The sequence below is a fragment of the Zeus faber genome (assembly GCF_960531495.2).
Source record: "Zeus faber genome assembly, chromosome: 18".
NCBI classification, from domain to species: Eukaryota; Metazoa; Chordata; class Actinopteri; order Zeiformes; family Zeidae; genus Zeus; species Zeus faber.
The window spans coordinates 16888504-16907011 of NC_137210.1; the positions used below are offsets into that span (position 1 = coordinate 16888504).

General features: G+C 40.1%; 1 protein-coding gene across 1 annotated transcript; it reads right to left on the minus strand.

Annotated features, from left to right (window-relative positions):
- Positions 1-1573: 1573 nt before the first annotated feature.
- On the minus strand, positions 1574-17139 carry hat1 (histone acetyltransferase 1). Its single transcript, XM_080019433.1, has 11 exons — positions 17095-17139; positions 16567-16638; positions 16346-16421; positions 12819-12939; positions 8029-8205; positions 7624-7745; positions 6961-7065; positions 6463-6569; positions 5798-5949; positions 4423-4539; positions 1574-2253 (listed from the first exon to the last, which is right to left on the minus strand). The coding sequence occupies exons 1-11, from the start codon at positions 17099-17101 to the stop codon at positions 2083-2085; spliced, it is 1227 nt and encodes a 408-aa protein (XP_079875559.1). The 5' UTR covers positions 17102-17139; the 3' UTR covers positions 1574-2082.
- Positions 17140-18508: the final 1369 nt, after the last annotated feature.

An 18508-nucleotide genomic window follows, 5' to 3' on the forward strand; every position in this document is an offset into this window, starting at 1 on the left:
GACCATGAATTTGCGAGGCACACTTGCAAACAGTAGACTAAACCTTGATTAAAATCCTATCATTCAAGAGACTTTATTTTTTTATCCCATCTGGACACTTTGATGAACCTTGGGAAAATCCATGCTTCACACACGATCAACCTCCTTTGATGGAAAACAAGAAAAACGGGCACAAAATGTTAATTCATTTCACCAATCTTGCAATATGTGGCCTCATTTGAACTCAGCTGATTATGGCAAAATTCCACAGTGTAAGACTCCGGTATCAGCCCACGGTCTGCAGAAATATCCACATTCTTGTGTTCTGCACGTTATTTATAAATTCGTGCTCAGGAAGATGAGAGGGGGTTTGACGAGGGAATCTCAAACGCATGACTGAATGCAAGTGCACCATCAAGTCTGGAATAAATCTGCCAATAAGTCTTCTTTTAAAGGAATTGCATAAATCATCCTCATAGCGTTTCGGTATTAATATGCATCTGAAAGCAGGTGCACCGGGAAACGAGGTCAAACATCGGGGTTGAGAATGAAACAGCTCCACGTCTATCTGGTTAATTAGCTTCTGTAAACACCAAGTGTGGTCTGGTGGAAGACATGGGGTTCCAAAATCCTCTGTCAATTATAAACGGCTGCGTATCGTCCCAGTGATTTCTACAACCTCTGCTTCTAATCCTTTAGGCTTGCACGTAACGTCGAGTCGTATCAACATGGCATTTTGCCGCCATGAGGAGAGATCGTGACTTTGCTGGGATTTATGCACCGGCGTCATTGGAACTTTAGTTTGATGCAGACAAAGCCCTCATTCCAAAACGATTGCACGGCATTCTAGCACACATCAGGCAGTGGTGTGGTGCTATGCAAAGCATGCACTCACACCATGTTAAAATGGGGAAGACTACAGTGAGATGCCTCACCTTGCTGCGAGAAGTGGATTCAATCAAACTGAATCAGTGCTGCTGGAGGGTTTGAAGGTTTTGTCTTGTTTCGAGTAGAGAGCGGGGGGGGGGGTAAAAAAGGAAAATTAACCTAGCAACCTTAATTTAGCGACAATGCGCTAAAGTATCGAATGATGGCTATTCATCACAGCGATCTGTACAAGTGGGGCAATACAGTGGCACAAAGGTTTTAAATTGAAAACCATAACGCTCATTAGTCCAGCACTCAACACAATGGCAATCAGAAGTTGCATTAGCCACGAGAGGGGCACTGGACAAAATTGCATCAGTAAAATGATTAAACTACATAAATACGTATTGGAGAAAAGTATTCAAACCCATATAAATCTGAGCTTCAAAACTACTAACGTGATTTTAATATTAGAAATCATATGGATATAGTGTGTTGAAATGCACCCGGTTTATAATGAAGCAGCAGACACATCTGATCAATTTCACAGCCTTGAAAGAAGGACTGGGAAAAAATATATTCTTTGATCAACATATTTATCTACTAAGTGATTTATATAGAGTCTTAAACTTTTTGGAACCTTGCAAAATATAAAGTATCCTAAACTGAACATAAACAATTCAAAGACAATGTTAATATCGCTCCAAAACAATGAAAGAACAAATCGTGTGAGCAATATACAAAACCATTTAATTTCAAATATGAAGTGCTTGAAAACAAACAATATCAAGACTTTTTTTTTTTTTTTTTTTTTGACAGAGGACACATGGTAAAGTAATGTATCACTTGCTAGGATGCAGAGAAATTATTTCCTTGCAAGACAAGACGCAGCTCATATCACCTGTGAATTATTACAAAAAAGAGAAATAATAATAATAATAATAATAATAATAATAATAACCACTGAACCCCACGGTGTGAGTGGCTCCCCCGGTCGCCGCCCCCCAAACACGAGCGGGGCTTCAAACGACCTCAGAGCCAGGCTAGATATCAACGTCACACTGCAACCTACAACAGCACATCCTACCCAACTAAGATGAGTCCAGAAAACTTGTTGCCAATTCAAACTGTGGTTAGTCGCATGGGAGGCGTGTCTGATCAGGACCAAAGTCTGTGGCTACGTGGGCTTTTGTACAGACGAGGGCGGACCCCCGGGCAATACATGGAGCCCGTGCATCAGGCCTGCGCCGCCAGCCTCTCGATGATCCGCCGGTACTCCACTAGGACGTCCTGGTAGCTCTTCTCCAGCTCCTCGTGCTGCAGCTGAGTGTCCATCTGGTGGATTTGGGAAACGAGCTCCTCCGGCCGCAGGCATTTCATCATTTTGGTCAGCTCTCTCTGGTTCTTCTGCAGATCGAGAGCACAGGACACAGTCATCCCGCGGGCATCTCACGAAACCAGGTTTTCAAGATTCAAGAGGTTATTTAATGAGTATCTTGAAAGCAGTCTTTCGCTCCAAAATGTCACAAAATAGCAAATCCAGACGATAAATGCTCCTCTTGATGAAGGCATTACTACAAACTTGTAACATCTTCCAAAAAAGCAAGGGCCACATAGTTGAGATGAGGGGGATTTTAAAACAAGACGGTGCTCCACACTAAACGTGTTTTGGCAAGCTCATGCAAAACTTGCACTCGCACATGTGTGCAATTTATTCACTGGGGAATTGGGGATAAGAGTTGAGCAGAAAGGCATAATCCCTACATATTCACAGGGCAGAGGCCTCCGCCATTCAACTAACTACAGGAAAACAACACAGCCTGCATCTGGCCACCAGATCCCTGCTCTCCACTTGCGAGGAATTCTAACTTCCCTTGTGGCTGCATTAGGCTGGTTTCCCGCCCCCCTCCCGTCCGATGCCGCCTTTCAAGAAGTGTGGTTTCACTGCTGACAAGCCAACCCTCTAATGGCTGGAATGCAGAGGTTCAGTGAGCTCCTCAAGTAGAAATTGTCACAAGCAAACAGATTGGCGGTGTGTGTAAGTGTTAAATGAGCACACACAAAACAAGCCGTACTAGACTCCGGGGGTTTCCTCAAAATGTTATTCTGAATGCCTGGAACGGACACGGACACCCACCTGACCCACTGACATGATGCGAAATTGTGACAACAGCACCAAGCAGGAAGACAGCCTAACTCAGGGGGTGTCAATCAGGTGATTTTTTTTTTTTTTTTTAATGTATAATTTATTTGCAATGAAAATATATTTTTAAATGTAGTTATTACCATGTTTGTGAAATTTAGTTTCCCTCTTTTTTCCCCACTACAAGGACACAAAAACACAACTCGTGTGTATGGACCATCAAATCCAATTCAGCTCACATAAAGTGGAAGTTAGTCCAGTTTGGCAGGGCCCGCCACCCAAGATAAGCGTGTCTCTACATTAAATTAACTGCTGTACGGTCTGTGTGGCAATAACTGCAGATCAAACTGAATACTGTAACACAATGTGTCGACACCAATGCAGGAATGTTAAGAGCTCAGGAAGCATTTCTAAAATATAAGGATTATCTAAAATGTACACTATGCTGCTTTGCTAAGAGCATTGTTTTTTTTTTTTTTTATGTCATTGGAATGTTCCTTACTTGGACCATTGTCTTCATAATACAAAAAATGGATTGAGTGGTCTAAAAACGAGCACTTGGGCTTTTTCCCAAGGAAAGTATTGTAACTTCAAGCTTGTGATTTTCACTTGTATTCTTTGTATATTAGCACAGCATTCTGTGCATTTAAGTCTGGCACAATGAAAAATTGAGTCGGAGCAATTTTGCCACTACGTACAGTGCAATACAACTATCGTAAATGATCAACTGACTGAATGCGATGGTAGCATTTACAAACACATGAGACCTGAGAAATGGAAGTTCTTCTGACCGAGACAACAGTGAAGCAAACACCGGAGTTAGTATCACATTTTCTTAGATATGGAGTCTGTGACATTGTGGTGTTTATTCAGATCGTTTTTTTATCTAATCAAGTTTTGATGCACAGCAATAACAGGGGGAAAAAAAAACCAACAAAAGAAACCCCCAAAAAAACTGACAAATAAAATGCTTGAATCATGAAAATGATTTCTATCAATCAAATGCAAATCCTGACTAATGGAACACGCCTGAATGGAAAAAAAAGTGCGACAGTGGCTAAACTCCAGGTTTCTGTTGCAGCTTATTGTAGCTATAACAAAGAAGCATTTGGTATTCTATCAATTTGAACGGGACAGAGGATCAATTTGTCTGACAGAGTCTGACAGGTAACACAATAAATAGTGACAATAAGCAACTGGGGGGGAAAAAATAAAGTGTATGGTACATGGGTCTATTTTGCCTTGTGCACTGAAAAGCCAGAGTTTATGTTGGAACACCGCACACCGCCTATTGTTACAAAGCAGCCGCATCAAGAAGTTGGGATACACTCATATTTATGAAAGTGCGTCAGCCTCATTCGGCAAGCACTTATTAGTCCACTCCAACGACGCGCAGTGCGTGAAACCTCGCCGTGGCAATTATGGTACTGCACCTTGTACGGTCCAAACAGCCTCCTTTTAACCTCTAGGCGGTAGTCCCTCGCTTTCGCTTCGTCGCTCATGTCGGTCGCTCTCAGGCGGAGGATCTCGTAGACTCGCCTCGCGTGTTTCTACGGGGGAAGAAAATAAACAAGGTCGTTCATGGGTCTTCTGCCTCACCCTTCCGTTTTCTTTTTCTTTTGTCGACAGGTTGTCTCCAGAGGGGTCTTAAGCACATCGCTGCAGGACGGCCCCAGGTTTGTTCAAACTAGGGATGCCGCAGCGAGGAATTTCCCCCACCGGTTATTAAACTCATGACAACACGGGGGGGGGGGGGGGCCGTGTGTCCCCGTTATGCACTGGTGCAAATAACAGATGTAAGGAGACAGGTCCCGATCTATACTTGATCTAAGGTCTCCTATAGCCTTCTCCTCCCGTGATAAGCAGACATTTACATTTTACAAATTCAATTTTTTTTCATTTGATTAAGGTCAGCACTGATATGCGAAAATTAACTAAATGTTTTTATTTCGATTTTATTTAGAAAAAAAAGGCCAAATGTCTGTGAGAACAGTGGGCAAGTAATGTAATCGGTGTACGCCCAAAAACCGTGTAACACCGGTAACACCGATAACCGGGGCAACCCTAGCTCAAGCTATTCAGCCGGACCTGCTGATACCTGACCTATAGGACTCTATTGTGTGAAAGAACCTCGGCATAACGAAATGGCACCATTTAGTCCATTTGTGTCAAAGGATTCTTCTGCCTGTGATAATTGGCAACATAGAAAACGTACAGAGAAAATCAATGCCATAATTGGGACTGGTTAGACAGGCAATATTTAAATGTTAGAATTTGGTTTTGACCCGTTTTTTTTGGAAGAAAGAAACAGCAATTTGTTTATTTGTGAAAATTACTTTGAACCCTTTAAAGCAATTGTGCTGGTCGACAAGGGATTAACTGTAATGGGGGTATATTGGTTTCTAACTCACAATTTTTCAATTTCTAATGTTATATCTTCCTTAAAACCGTTCACGGCCAAATTGGTCAGGTGCGTAGAACCAGAGCAAAATGCGCATCTGCTCTGTGGCAGAAAAATATATTTCTAAGAAAGTGCAAGTGCATTTGGATAATGAAAACCTCGGCCCCTATTGAATCAGGTTATGCTTGCTACATGCAGTAATGTGCTGGATGATGAAAATGAAACCAAATATAAAATTGACTAGAGTAAATCTATAATATGCATGAACAGGAAAAAGGGGCATGTAGTTGATATTGTTTATCGGCTTTAAAAGTCATAATGGAATAAACAAGATTTCTGTTTGTGAAACGTGTAATTCATTTCATAACTTGTCATATTGTTAGTCACATATAATGCTAGCACGGCACCTTGTTGATTTTCAACTTGTCCTGCGCCTCTTTGACCATGTGGTCAGAGAAGCCCAGATGCAGCTTGTCTGCAGAGAAGGACGGAAGGACCTGACAGAGCTTCACCAGGACGTAGTCTCTCAGCTTCACGTAGCTCTCTGAAGGGTCCTCAGCTGGAAATAAACGACGCAAAATTATATGTTTATCATGGGTTGGCAATGAAGGAAAGCCAATGGCAGCCTGCTAAATGACTAAATGTAATGTAATGCTTTGCAAAGCTCTACCACTGCATCATTGAATACGCAGTTTCAGTTCTTAGTCGGTCAAGTAATCGCAAAAAAATGGCTCTTTCAACAGTGAAATTTACACAAATCCAATTTACAATTCTAGAATATTCAATAAAAATTTATAACGAATATTATTCCACGGCAAAATTAATAATTACATATGCCATAGTGGGCCACAGACTATCTGTTAAAAAAATATTACCCTTAAAGAAAAAATAGGCAAGGTTTAGACAGGTTAAGACAAGGTTTTGTCATTTTGTTTAACAAATGATTGTTAAATAAGGTGCAACTGACAACTAGCTTTTCACTTGAAAGGAAAGGTGAAAAATAATTGATGAAAAGGAAAAGCTCTTGTTGGGTTACACGCAAAATATTTACAAACATTTACTTCACACTTACCGGTAATGTCTTGTACTTTAGCCAGAGTGCAATAGAATCTGTGCACTGCTTCCAGAAGCTGAGCTCCATGACCCTCACCTTGGAACGTTGGTAGAATCAGCATTTGGCTGGTAAATGAGACGCTCACATGGTTAATGGCATGAATTTTAAATATAAATACTAAAAATGTGTTAGAAGTTAAAAGTTATCTTTTTATTTTTAGCTTATTGGTCTACAAACAGTCATTTAGTGGACACATTTGTTAAATGAGGGTATCATGTAAATAATGATTTTTACACTTTGACATCTTTGCATTAAAGAAAAATACTTGTCGATTACTGGAAGATGTTTTTAGATATCCAACAGTTTGATCTTTTTATGAAGCAAACTGGGGCTGAATGGCCTGGCTACACGAGCCAGTTATTTCAGCTCCGATTGAAAAAGGAGAAAGAAATATATAATTTTCCCCTCTTTTTTCATACAAAAGAATGGGAAGGCACGTGCTACCCTAGCAATTACCTTACACGTGGTCGGGTTTTGTCTGGGTACACATAGTAATTATAAACTGTCATGTAGCCAACAGTTGCGTAGAGGGTCTCCCCATCCTTATTGTACTTTTCAAATCTGTAGATAAAACACAAAGGCAAGCAGGTCAATTACAGGCACACTCCCATGCAGAGTCCATTTTACCCCCTTTTTAATTCTCCTGCCCCCTTTCTCCGATGTCAGTGCGTTGGAGCAGCCAGGGCCGATTGGTACACCTGCTACAACCTGAATACATTATGCACTTAATTGGAGTACTGCAACTTAGAGGAGGAGAAGGGGGTTGAAGGAGGGATTGAGCTCCTCAAAAATCACTTCAGTCCATTTGCCCATTGTCAGTATTAATAGGTGCCAGGGTAAAGAAAACACTGGCAGAGGCTCTTTTTACTGTTTAGACATTGTTCGGTGTTTCAAAAGACAACAGTATTCAATTCAGCTCTTGCCCCTGAAAAAAAAATGAAAAGGACTTGGCGGACAAAGGAAACTCTTGCCAGATCAACAATTCTCCTATGGGGAAATATAATCAAACTGGCCGAGTAATTGGTCAAAAGCGCCTCAAAGGGGTGCTTTGTTTTTCAATGACACAGTAAAGGCTGTTGGAAGAGGGGGGGAGTGACACTGGGTAAGGAGGGTACTCACACAAGAAAGAAGTCCCAACGATCGTCGTCCACGTCGATGAAACTGGCCGTCTCTATGAACCACATGAGGAAGGTCTGCAGGCGCTCGTGGTACTCACGGAATCCCGGACAAGTCAAGTCAACCTTAAGCAGATAGTGCGTTGACAAATATCTCATCGGGTTATTGTTTTAATGCAGGCATTATTATTCAATACTGACTCGTGCACGGTGCAAAAACACAAGCACAGCGAGAAGTTGCAGCAGAACAGAAAGTTTCAGTTATAAATTACAGGAACCAACATTTGATTAAGGCCTGGGTTGGAAAATTGCAAATCTACCCTTCAACACAATGCTAAGATTAATGTTGTGATCCAGAGTTGGAAGCTCTGGAAAGCAGGTGAAATATAATCTGTTGTGATGAGCGTACCTTGTGGATCTGGTATGTGAACTCTCCGGCTTCCTCGTTGTGGACTTTGTATGTGTGAAGCAGGGTGCCGAAGGGCTTGAAGTTGGCCTCCTTCTCCAACAATGAGATGAAGTCATCTGTGTTGCAGCTGAACCCAGCAGGAATGATTTCCCTGATCTTCCCTTCCACATCATCGGGCTGGAGAATTCAAAAAAGTTAATTTAGCAATGCAATTACAGCCACCAATTTCAGGAGAACAGGCAAAAATCCAACACTTTGAAATTCTCTCTACGGCAAACAGCTGAATTCTATCTTATTCTTGTTTTAAGGACTGACCAGTGACATCCTGTGTTACCTGTTATTTAAGCATTAAGTAGGAAGCGTCAATGAAAAGCTACCGAATAAGCCAAAGATCTCTATGGCAGCTCATGTAAATAAAATAAATGATCATTATCTATTATCTATTTTAGCAAAAACCAATTGCATCCAGGAGTCATTTTCTATGCCTTTTACCCCCAAAATAAGAAAAAAAAATAATAATAATATGTAGCTGAAAATGATCAAAGTGGAACAATACGTATTTTCTCTTGCAAGGGGAAAAAAAAAGAAAACCCATTAGGCAATTAAAACTGTCAGCTGAGCAGAGGCCACAGCGCCGCCTCATACGCACCAACCCCCTTCACAGAAAAGCCTGTGAAAGAACACTTAATTCAATACATTTACTGCTTACGTTAAACCATGAATATGTGATGAAGCCTCCACAATAACACATCTCTGCTTCTCGCTGAGCAATAAAATCTAATGAATTGATCTTAACTTAACAAACCCCGGGCATTCATAATAGAGGTCTCCCCTCTCTAATCCTGGCAAGCGAACTCAATCAAATGAATTTGCCCCTGCGTTTTCAAAGAGCCTCGAAGACAAAGGAGTTCCTACCCTTGGACTTTTTACTCAGTAGAATGTGTGGTTAGTTCAGCTGTAATGTTTGCATTGTATCCATTTCCACAAGGATTGACATGAGAACACTTTGCTAAGCAGCCCTTTTACACCATTTACATGCATGATGGGCATTAGTTCTGTACGGAGACTCTCACTGTTCTGCATTGAAAACTGGGAAATGAAGAAGGCCTGAGCAAAATGCACTACAAAAGGCTAATACAACACACTGCTAATTCCCCCCCTTTCAGACATCAGCTAATATCCAACTGGAAGTAATGCACCTGCAGTTGAATGGCACTTAACCATTGTAATTGTTCAACAGAATTTGTAAGGAACAAGGAGCATGCTTTAAAGGCCAGAGAAAAACAAGTCACATTGTGCGGGGCACTCTTCTACATACTAGACACTGAATTGCACAACCTTCAAAAATAGATGCCTTAGATTGACTTGAATATGGCTTAACAATATCCATTCAAAACGTTTTGTTACGTCTATTTCATAGCCAACAGTGAAAACATGGAGAACACAATTTATCTAATTGTGGTGTGATATTATAATTTGAAACTGAACATTATGTAGAACGTAATACACAGTACAATAAAGTTTAGACAAAATTCATGGTAACATAAAAATAATGAACAATAGAAATTGGGGGAAGATTCATAGGAGAGTGAACACCTTCAGTGGACAATTACTATAAAATCTACTGAAATGCCCGGCAACATTTCACAACAAATCAAAAAATATGTTAATGTATTCTACATGACAGGAGGAACCTATCCACAAATGTTTTTGTAAATCCCTGTATGATATTTTGAAAAACAATGATGGCAAACAAATTGTAGAAAAATAATTCTTTGGAAGGGTGAACCACACCTCCTCTATCTGATTTTTTTTTTTTCTTGAATGACAGAATCATTTAAATTAAAGGAGACCCATAGACTGCAGTGAGATGCAGATATTGTTCAGTTAAATATTTATTATTGGACATTCAATGCAGGCCGGGCATTTCAGGATCCAACAGGATCGAGCGAGGGCAACAGAAACGGGCTCAGCCCCAAAACAACGTTGGTTGAGAAAACTAGTGTCTGACCGATTTAAGGGAAAAAGGTGATTTCTGATGAGAGTCTGGTATCAAAGTGGCAGCTGCATGAGCTCTGTCCCCCCCGCCCCTCCAGCTCTCTTCTCTCACCAGCTGCACTGCAGCCAGACAGTCTGCATGCACTCAGAGACAAACACTCCTCTGATGATGCCTGAACTTTGCTGCTCCCTAACTCTACCTCCATACCAGCTGCACTCAAACCCTTAACAAGGTGAACACTTAGGGGTCAGCGCAGAACACAATGTAGGGGCAGAGCGAGAGTGGGGGGCCAGTCGTCATATTTTAGTTTAATGTCAGCAATGGGCGATTTCTCACAACTGTGTTTCTGCAAAGCCCAATTTATTACTTTGAAGATTGTCAAAATGACACCGGCTTTGTGTCACACAAAAGTTGGACAAAAGGGAAAACAATGTGGCACCGGTCAGCTTGGTCAGAAAATGTCAGTCTATTTTCGCTCATCATTTGTCACGTGGGAGAACCAACACCCATGCACCTTGTGCTCATATCCTGTGGTATAGGTGAGGGCTGGCAATATATGGTTATATGGAAATCGTGATGAGACATAGATGACAAGTGTGGGGTTTTAATTATCTTAACAAATTGTCTCACTTTTACCAATTGAAACAATTTCCTGACCGTTCTTATAAATGCATCTATCTACTTGGTCTTACTACATTACTAATGATTATGATTACTGATCCCCAAAGTATCAGACAATCATTGCTATTAAAAAAAGGTATTGGGTTAAAAGACCTTGTGATATTTGATTTAGTCAATATCGCCTAAGCCCTACTCTGGGTTATTCCACTGCCACCGTTACCCCAGTACAACCAGTTGATGGTGTCTTCATGGGGTTGGGGTACTCCACGTCCCCCTGCTGTTCCCTGACATGCCAGATGTCCTAGTGTTGAATTATCTGAGTTCAATGGAGCTCACATTCATTCTTTCATTCACACAGCAAGTTCACAGGATTGAAAGATCGAGAGCATTGGATTTTGTAAATTCTCTTGGGAAGAGTTAATAAAACCAACAATTTGCATAGTTAAATGCCATTTTTGGGTCCATAAACTATAATCACTTTACTTACCAACAGCTTAAGTGTAGGTTTCACTACTATGCAGACACTAGCCTTTGAAGTGTTAAAAAAGCATTAATTAGATGTATTAATTACTAAGCAAATTTATATCTGAGAAGGGATTTTAAAATCAAAGACGGTATCAACTACTCCTTTTAACCACCTCTTACTTTATCTGAATATATAATTAGCCTTAGTGATAGTTCTTTTGCCTTGAAATATATTTATGAGACATCCAACTGAGACACATTCCTCCTCCTGCTGATTCAATCACAGAAACCTTTAAAATCAATGCCTGTGTTAGACACCCCCCCTAACACAAAACCTTTATAAACCCCCCGTCCTCTAACTGGGAGGAGAGGGATTAGTGTACTGGCACAGGGCGCTACGGTGGGCTGAGATTAGTCTAACAAAAGACCAGATCTCTTACCGAAATAATGTCACCACCCAGAGAGCGGGCCTGACTTACTCCGGTTAGCGGAGGAAAAAAAACATCAAGGCACAGAGAATATAACCCACAGAGTAGGACCGCTTTCGCCTCAATATAAAGTTGGCGAAGTAATTAATGCTATAGTTCTTTCCTGTTTCGGCATTAATCTCTCAAATCAGCGGTGGAAAAATAAATCCTATTGTCCATCCACCTCCATAGAACTGAATGGAACAATGGAACATCACTTTAATTTAGAATTTAAAATTGATATAAAATGGGGTCATCCCTTGAAATTAAATTCTTCATCAAATTTAAGTAATTTGCTATGGGCTGTGGGATAATTACATTTTATGTTGTTTAGGTAAACTAAATGTAAATTTGTTTTTAGAGTTAAGGCCCCATATAAAAAGGAATTTTTCATAAAAGTCGGAAAGGAGATATTTGTGTGTTCACGCTGCTCTTTTGAAATAAATGTTGCAAATGCACTTTGAAAAACGCATCACGGGCGGACTGTGACCAGTCTTCTCTTAGTGCAGTGGTTCTCAGCTCGTCTAGTCATCAAGGCATGACGCAAATATAATTTAAGATTAGAACTATTCATATTTCACAAAACAAATAGTGCAATAATCCACAGCGTATTGGTGCACATTAAAAACAGCAAGGTAAGCCTTGACGTGGGAAGCTTGAATATAGCAAGTGACAATCTGACAAGACTTTCTTTCATTTGACCTGGATTACAACAGCTTCATAATGTTGTGAGCTATAAGACGTTTGTCATATGACACAATGTTGGAAAACAAACTTAAACTTCAAAATTCTTCATATTAACATGTTTTTTAAAGAAATGGATTTCGCTTGAAATGGGCCTGCAGCCTAGTTTAACATTGGGACCCACCAGTTGAGAACAACTCCTTTAAGTGCCTTTGGCCTGTAATAAAACATTTTTGAATTGATTTTTATGGGAGATATTGGCTTTTTCAAACAACTGACTTATTTTAATCAAATTCCACGACAAAACAACTGATGAAGCTATAATGCAAATTGAGTCAAGAGCACTTGTCATCATTGAGTCTGCTACAGCCTCAGGTAACACTAAAGCAATTCTATTGCTGCCACCCGGTATTTGTACATTCATTTAGATATTTTGCATCTTGGAATTATGAAAATCAAATATCACAGGTGCCCCCTATTCACTTGTTGGAGGGGGGTTTGCACTGTTCTATAAAGATATTGACTCAGAGAAACAGGTTAAATAGAATTCTTACCTCCACACAATCAAACTTCTCAGTCACTTTAGAAGAGTATTTCACTTTGAAGAGTGTGCTCAGGTTTCCAGCAGTGTAATACAACTGTATTTGAAGACCTTTGTATCCAAAAGCCACCTCACTGGCGGAAATAATAAAAAAATAAAAATAAAGAAATAAATAGATTACAGTTAGTGATTAGATACCTGTAAACAGAAAGAGTATGTTGGCGTAATCTAGACAGAATTCTTATACCAAAGGGTCAGGAATTTTATGTACTTATTTTATATACAAATTTCACAATGCTAAAATCCATAATTAGATTGAGGAGGAAAGGACTTCTTCAGCCTTGGCCGATAACTTCACAAGACCTGTTTGATCAACAAATCAACTGTAAAACATCACTATTTCTGCTTGTCTATGACAAACTAACTACTATAAGAAATTTATTTCATTATGCAACTGTGTGATTGAGTCACATCAGCAATTAAGCCTGCTGAAATAATTAATGTCCCAATTACAGAGTTCACTATGAGCTGATTGTGGCAGGTGCAAAAATAACTAAGCCTACTTTTGCCTAATTTAGAAATGCAATTGAGAGCATAATGACATGCTACTGTAGCCTGCACAAAGACAGATGCATCACTGCTAATGTAGCCCGACTCAACCAATCCAATGGCCACAACTCTCTTTAAGAATCAAATCAGGGCTTGCATGCCACTTTTTAATGGCAAAGCCTAAAATATCCTGTGAGCGAGACATTACAATGTGCTAAATTCTAATTTTGGGCTTGGTTATCCATTTCAAGTTTAAAATAGAAAGGATACAAAACCTGACACCTATACCTAGCATGTGAAAACATTATTATAAATTAGGGACGCACAATACAACAGTTTTCAGTAGATTTTCACAATATCTGACATGGGATTTACATAGCTGTACACAATACTGTGTGCACACATTAACCACTAAATTGTGCAGTATTGTGTTAAGAGTACTAGCACATTTGGCATTAGTTTGTTTGCTAGATTGTAGTAGGAGTGCTCATTAATGTACGCTTTACCACTTTGATATATTTACCATTCCAATGAAAACATTTTTGTAACACTCTTGTATTCGTGCCTATTGACACAACATGTCATATTAGGCTACTCTTTAGTTTATCAAAGTAAGTAATTGCCACAGATCATAGCACAGCATTGTTTGGCATCTATGCTAGCTAGAAAATCCACCCAAAGCCCCACTCAAAACATTTGTGCTGTACAGTTGCACTCAGCAGTTTCAAGTTTACATGACAGTAATTTTAGACCACAGACATGGCTGTACATGCTCCCATTGACTTAATTCACATGCAAGTGATGCTGCCAATTGCTACATGCACATGTACAGAGTGTTTTATATTCATTTACTTTAACTCTAGCTCATTCTCATATTTAACTGTTTGCTAGGATCAGGCTGGATTACATTAGTCTCTGTCGATACATGATACAGGATTTTATCCCAATATCAGCCAGTTAGAGATACAAGACTTAGGATTTGTGCATCAAAAACAACAAATGGGGTAGATGCCATTGGGAGAGGTCTCAATTAGAGGTCCAATGCCTATTTGAGAGTCCTAGCCCACAGACTACCGATGTTTTGACCGATACTCTGTCAAAAAGTGCAAGATTTTCAAATCAATTTGATTTTTTTTTTATTATTAAAGTTTCTATATTTGAGAACATTTAACTTGTAAGCAAACAAATTTAAAAAACAAACAAACAAAGAACTTTTTGATAGATAAGAAAAAAAAACATTGATACATTTAAAAAAAAATTCAGAGTTCCATTGAACGCATCATTACTCCGGAAACAAATTTGTTTTTTGAGTTTCCCATGAACACAGCATTGCTTGGAGAGCCGTATCCGTGTAAACGTGAGTGTAAAAAAACATGGATGGATTTATTATACTTAGTCGGACTTCTGCGCTCTTAACTTAAGAAGCAATGTAAAACAGACAAGTACCGGATAAATAATCAATGTTTTTTTTGTTTATTAAGAGGAAGGAGATACTTGTTTAAAACTCAGGACACATCAGCTACATAACTGCCAATTCCAATGTGGTTAAAAAAATAATAATAAGTCAAATAATGGCCGATATATCAGTCTAACCAATATATCGGTCGGGCTCTAGTCTCAATAATAATAGTAGAGCATCCTACGGATACTTAACTGAGCCGGGAGACTACTAGGGTCAGTACTGGCTTAAAAGAGGAGAAAGAGGCTTGTAGCCAGAGAGTGAACAAAACATGACAATGCTTTTAAGCAAGGCACATTAAGATGGTCTCAGACAATGGAACGAAACCAAGTAGAAGTCTGCCACATTCAGAACTCAACTTTATACCTTTTGTCCCCCTGTTAAGCACAGGTGCAGATTACACATGGAGTCTACGCATGGAGAGAAACAGGTCCCGATCTAGACCTGATCTAAGGTCTAGATCCTACTCTCTCTCCTCTCGTGATAAGTGAAGTGTGACTCCGCAGAGTGTGCTGCTGTGCACGCACGTAACAGCCACTTTCATTTTTGAAGAGTCAGACTAATTATTGATAACATGCTTAGTATTTTATAAATTAAGACTTTTATTTGATGAACGTGGAAGCTGATACACGAAAATTAACTAAATGGTTGTTATTTTAAAAAAAGAAGAAAAGAAAGCAAAACAGCAGTGGGCAAGTAATGTAATTGGTGTTTGCCTCAACACCGTGTAACCCACTGTGGCAAACCTACCAAGAAGTATTGAAATTTCTCCAGTCAAACGAAGCCTACATTCAATCTTTTTGTACCCAGATGTAGACAAAATGACTATCTGTATGGTTTTGCATGCAGCCAATCACGGCAAGTGTTCTTCGATTTAATGCAACGTGTGATTGGCCCACTACTGCAGCAACTACAAGCCAGCCAATCGCTGCAAGCAGTTTTTGATTTATTGCAATGCGTGATTGGGTCGCTCCCGCAGCAGCAGTGTATTTGACGGAGTTGGCAGTTCAGCGTGCCGAGATGCTGCCTAAACGTTGAAAGGTATGGCTGTACTACACGCCTGTGGCGTCTGAGTGGAGTCGGGGCATTTTATGCAACTGAATGCTTCCATTCACATGATGGGTATAGCAGAAAAAAAATTGGAACTTGTATGCTAATTTTTAAACAATACATTGACTACGAAATTTGTTAAATCGTTGCCGTTTTTTCAGAAGTCAGACATTGTGAAAGATAGCTGGATCAAAGCTATAACAGAGATACCAGCGCCCTGCTCCTGTCTGTTTCCACTAACATGATTGACAAAGAACCTTGACATGAATGCCCCTAAGATTTATGCACAGGCCTATTAACATTTATAATATAAAGTCAATTGCTCTAGAGTAAATGGCAAGTAGCAGAACAACAAAGGGCAGCACTCTGGTTCTTACACATTAATCAGTGAAGCTTTTTTTTTTTAATTTGTGGGACAGTGATTTAAATTGTGTTTGCAATATTGGCATTTATAAATATAAATTAAATTTTTTTTAACTCACTCATCTCCATAAAGTTGGTGACTGTACTCTGGGTGAAATGTTGTGCCATCGTCCTCCACATCCTCTGGAAAGCGGACTGTGTTGTACAAACATAATTAGACAAGTAATTAAGGAAATAATAATAACAACAGTACATAAATGGATTTATAAATGAATTGCAACTAGTCACTTGACGGTTGATAAACAACTCAACTGGAAGCAAGAAATCCTTTTGCACATACCTAACTTTAGACATATGGCATCATTGGTGTCACACTTGTACTCAGCGAGTTTCTTCTCCATTGTGTCATTTCCTACAGTGATAAACAACAACAACAGCAGCAGCATCCAGTTACGAGTCACACTCAACGTCTTATATAGACTCCTGAAAACACAGCTTGAAGGATGTGCAGCTACATGATAGCTCTGCCCCCCATCCACAGCCTGGTGACATTAACAAACCACCCATCCAAACGTTGAAGAACCTGCATGCGGTTGAGCATTTCAGGACGAATAGCCAAACAGCATAAGGTTCCATTATGGTTAGCAGAGGGGCCTGCATACTGCCTCCACTACCACAACGTACTAGCAGCTAGCTAGCCTAGCCTAGCTTGTTATTGTTGTTGAGAGGACGTGAACGCGCTTGTTTTCCCTTTAGCGTTGGTGCGACTGGCTAGAATACGACCTTCCGCTGAAAATATTTGAATTTATTAGGACAGCACAGGGAGAAAACTCGGTGGGGGCGCTAACTGCCTTGCTGTGCCACTTACCCGCCATTTCTGCGCAGGCTGTGGTGACAGTGCTCTGCTTGTGGCGCTGCTCTAGCCCTAAAAGACCCGCGGAATCTGGAGCACTTCCGCGTCACGCATTTCCGCCGCTGCCGACGACACCGGAAATACACTTCCCAGACAAATAGCGGCGCGGATCTGTTGATATGCGGGAAAATAACGATGCAGAAATATCATAAAGTTATAATCAGTGGAATTGGTTAACGGAATTAAATAGATGGGGTTTTTTTTTTAATTGGGGGGGGGAAAGCGGAAACGCAAATGAAATGGTCAACAATAAAATCAAATCAGAGATATATTTTAAAAATGTGCTTCAAATTCCACAGCCAAGGAAAGAAATTCAATCAAAATTCAAGTCAGTTTGGAATATGGTGATGAAATAAATAGGAATGATCGCTTGAAGGCAGAGCGGGATTTCTGAACATGTCCCTCCAGTCTGAACATTTCTTTAAATTTACTCCAGCACCAGCCATTGAATGAAGTGGATGAACATGACTTACCCCCAGGATGAGTCAGATCCTTCTGAAGACAGAGCACATCTGTGGGGCTTTTCATTTTTAATTGACCGGGGAAAACCTCCAAATAGCCGCTTACCTCTTGGTTACCTGTTATAACATTTCTATGAAATAAATTACATAGGTGTGAGGTGGGATCAGTGGAGAGTCCATTTAAGTCTATTTTGAGCCTTTCTTTTCTCTCTTTCTTTCTGTCTTTTCTTGTCTCTGTCCTTGTTTTCTTTGGGGAATTTCAGCCGATGAGGTCTACTGTTGGGCATTGTGCATCGGCTGCAAAGAGCAGACTATACAGTGTGTCTGGAATTTGGTTTTATTCCAATCCAAAATTGATGTCAATTTAGGTCAAATCGAACCGAAATGGGCCCGAGTGATTGGAGGAGTGGGTTCAGAATCAGGATCAGAATCAGAAATACGTTAATAATCCCAGGGGGAAATGACTTAAATTGTTGAACAACTGTACAATTGTTCTGTCAGAGATAGATAGATAGATAGATAGATAGACAGACAGACAGACAGGCAGGCAGGCAGGCAGACAGACAGACAGATAGACAGACGGATGGACGCATTCTTTATTAAATATTATATTTTACTTTATTTCAGTGTTACAACAACACACATCAGAACAATAAGGTATGATTATACTTTGATTATATGATGACTATGTAATCAATGTATAATGCATATATAATAAATCTATAACGAATGTATCCCGTTGCTAGAGGGGCGTTTTGACACATGGAACTGTTGCTGCAGCATCTCCAATCAATCCACGAACAAAAGCACCAGGCACCGAGCTGCCTCGGCGCCCGCCGCGTCCCCGTGGGACCCGCTGGACCGGGCGTCTCCTCCGCTCGTCGCAGACGCCCGGGACTGCACCTCCA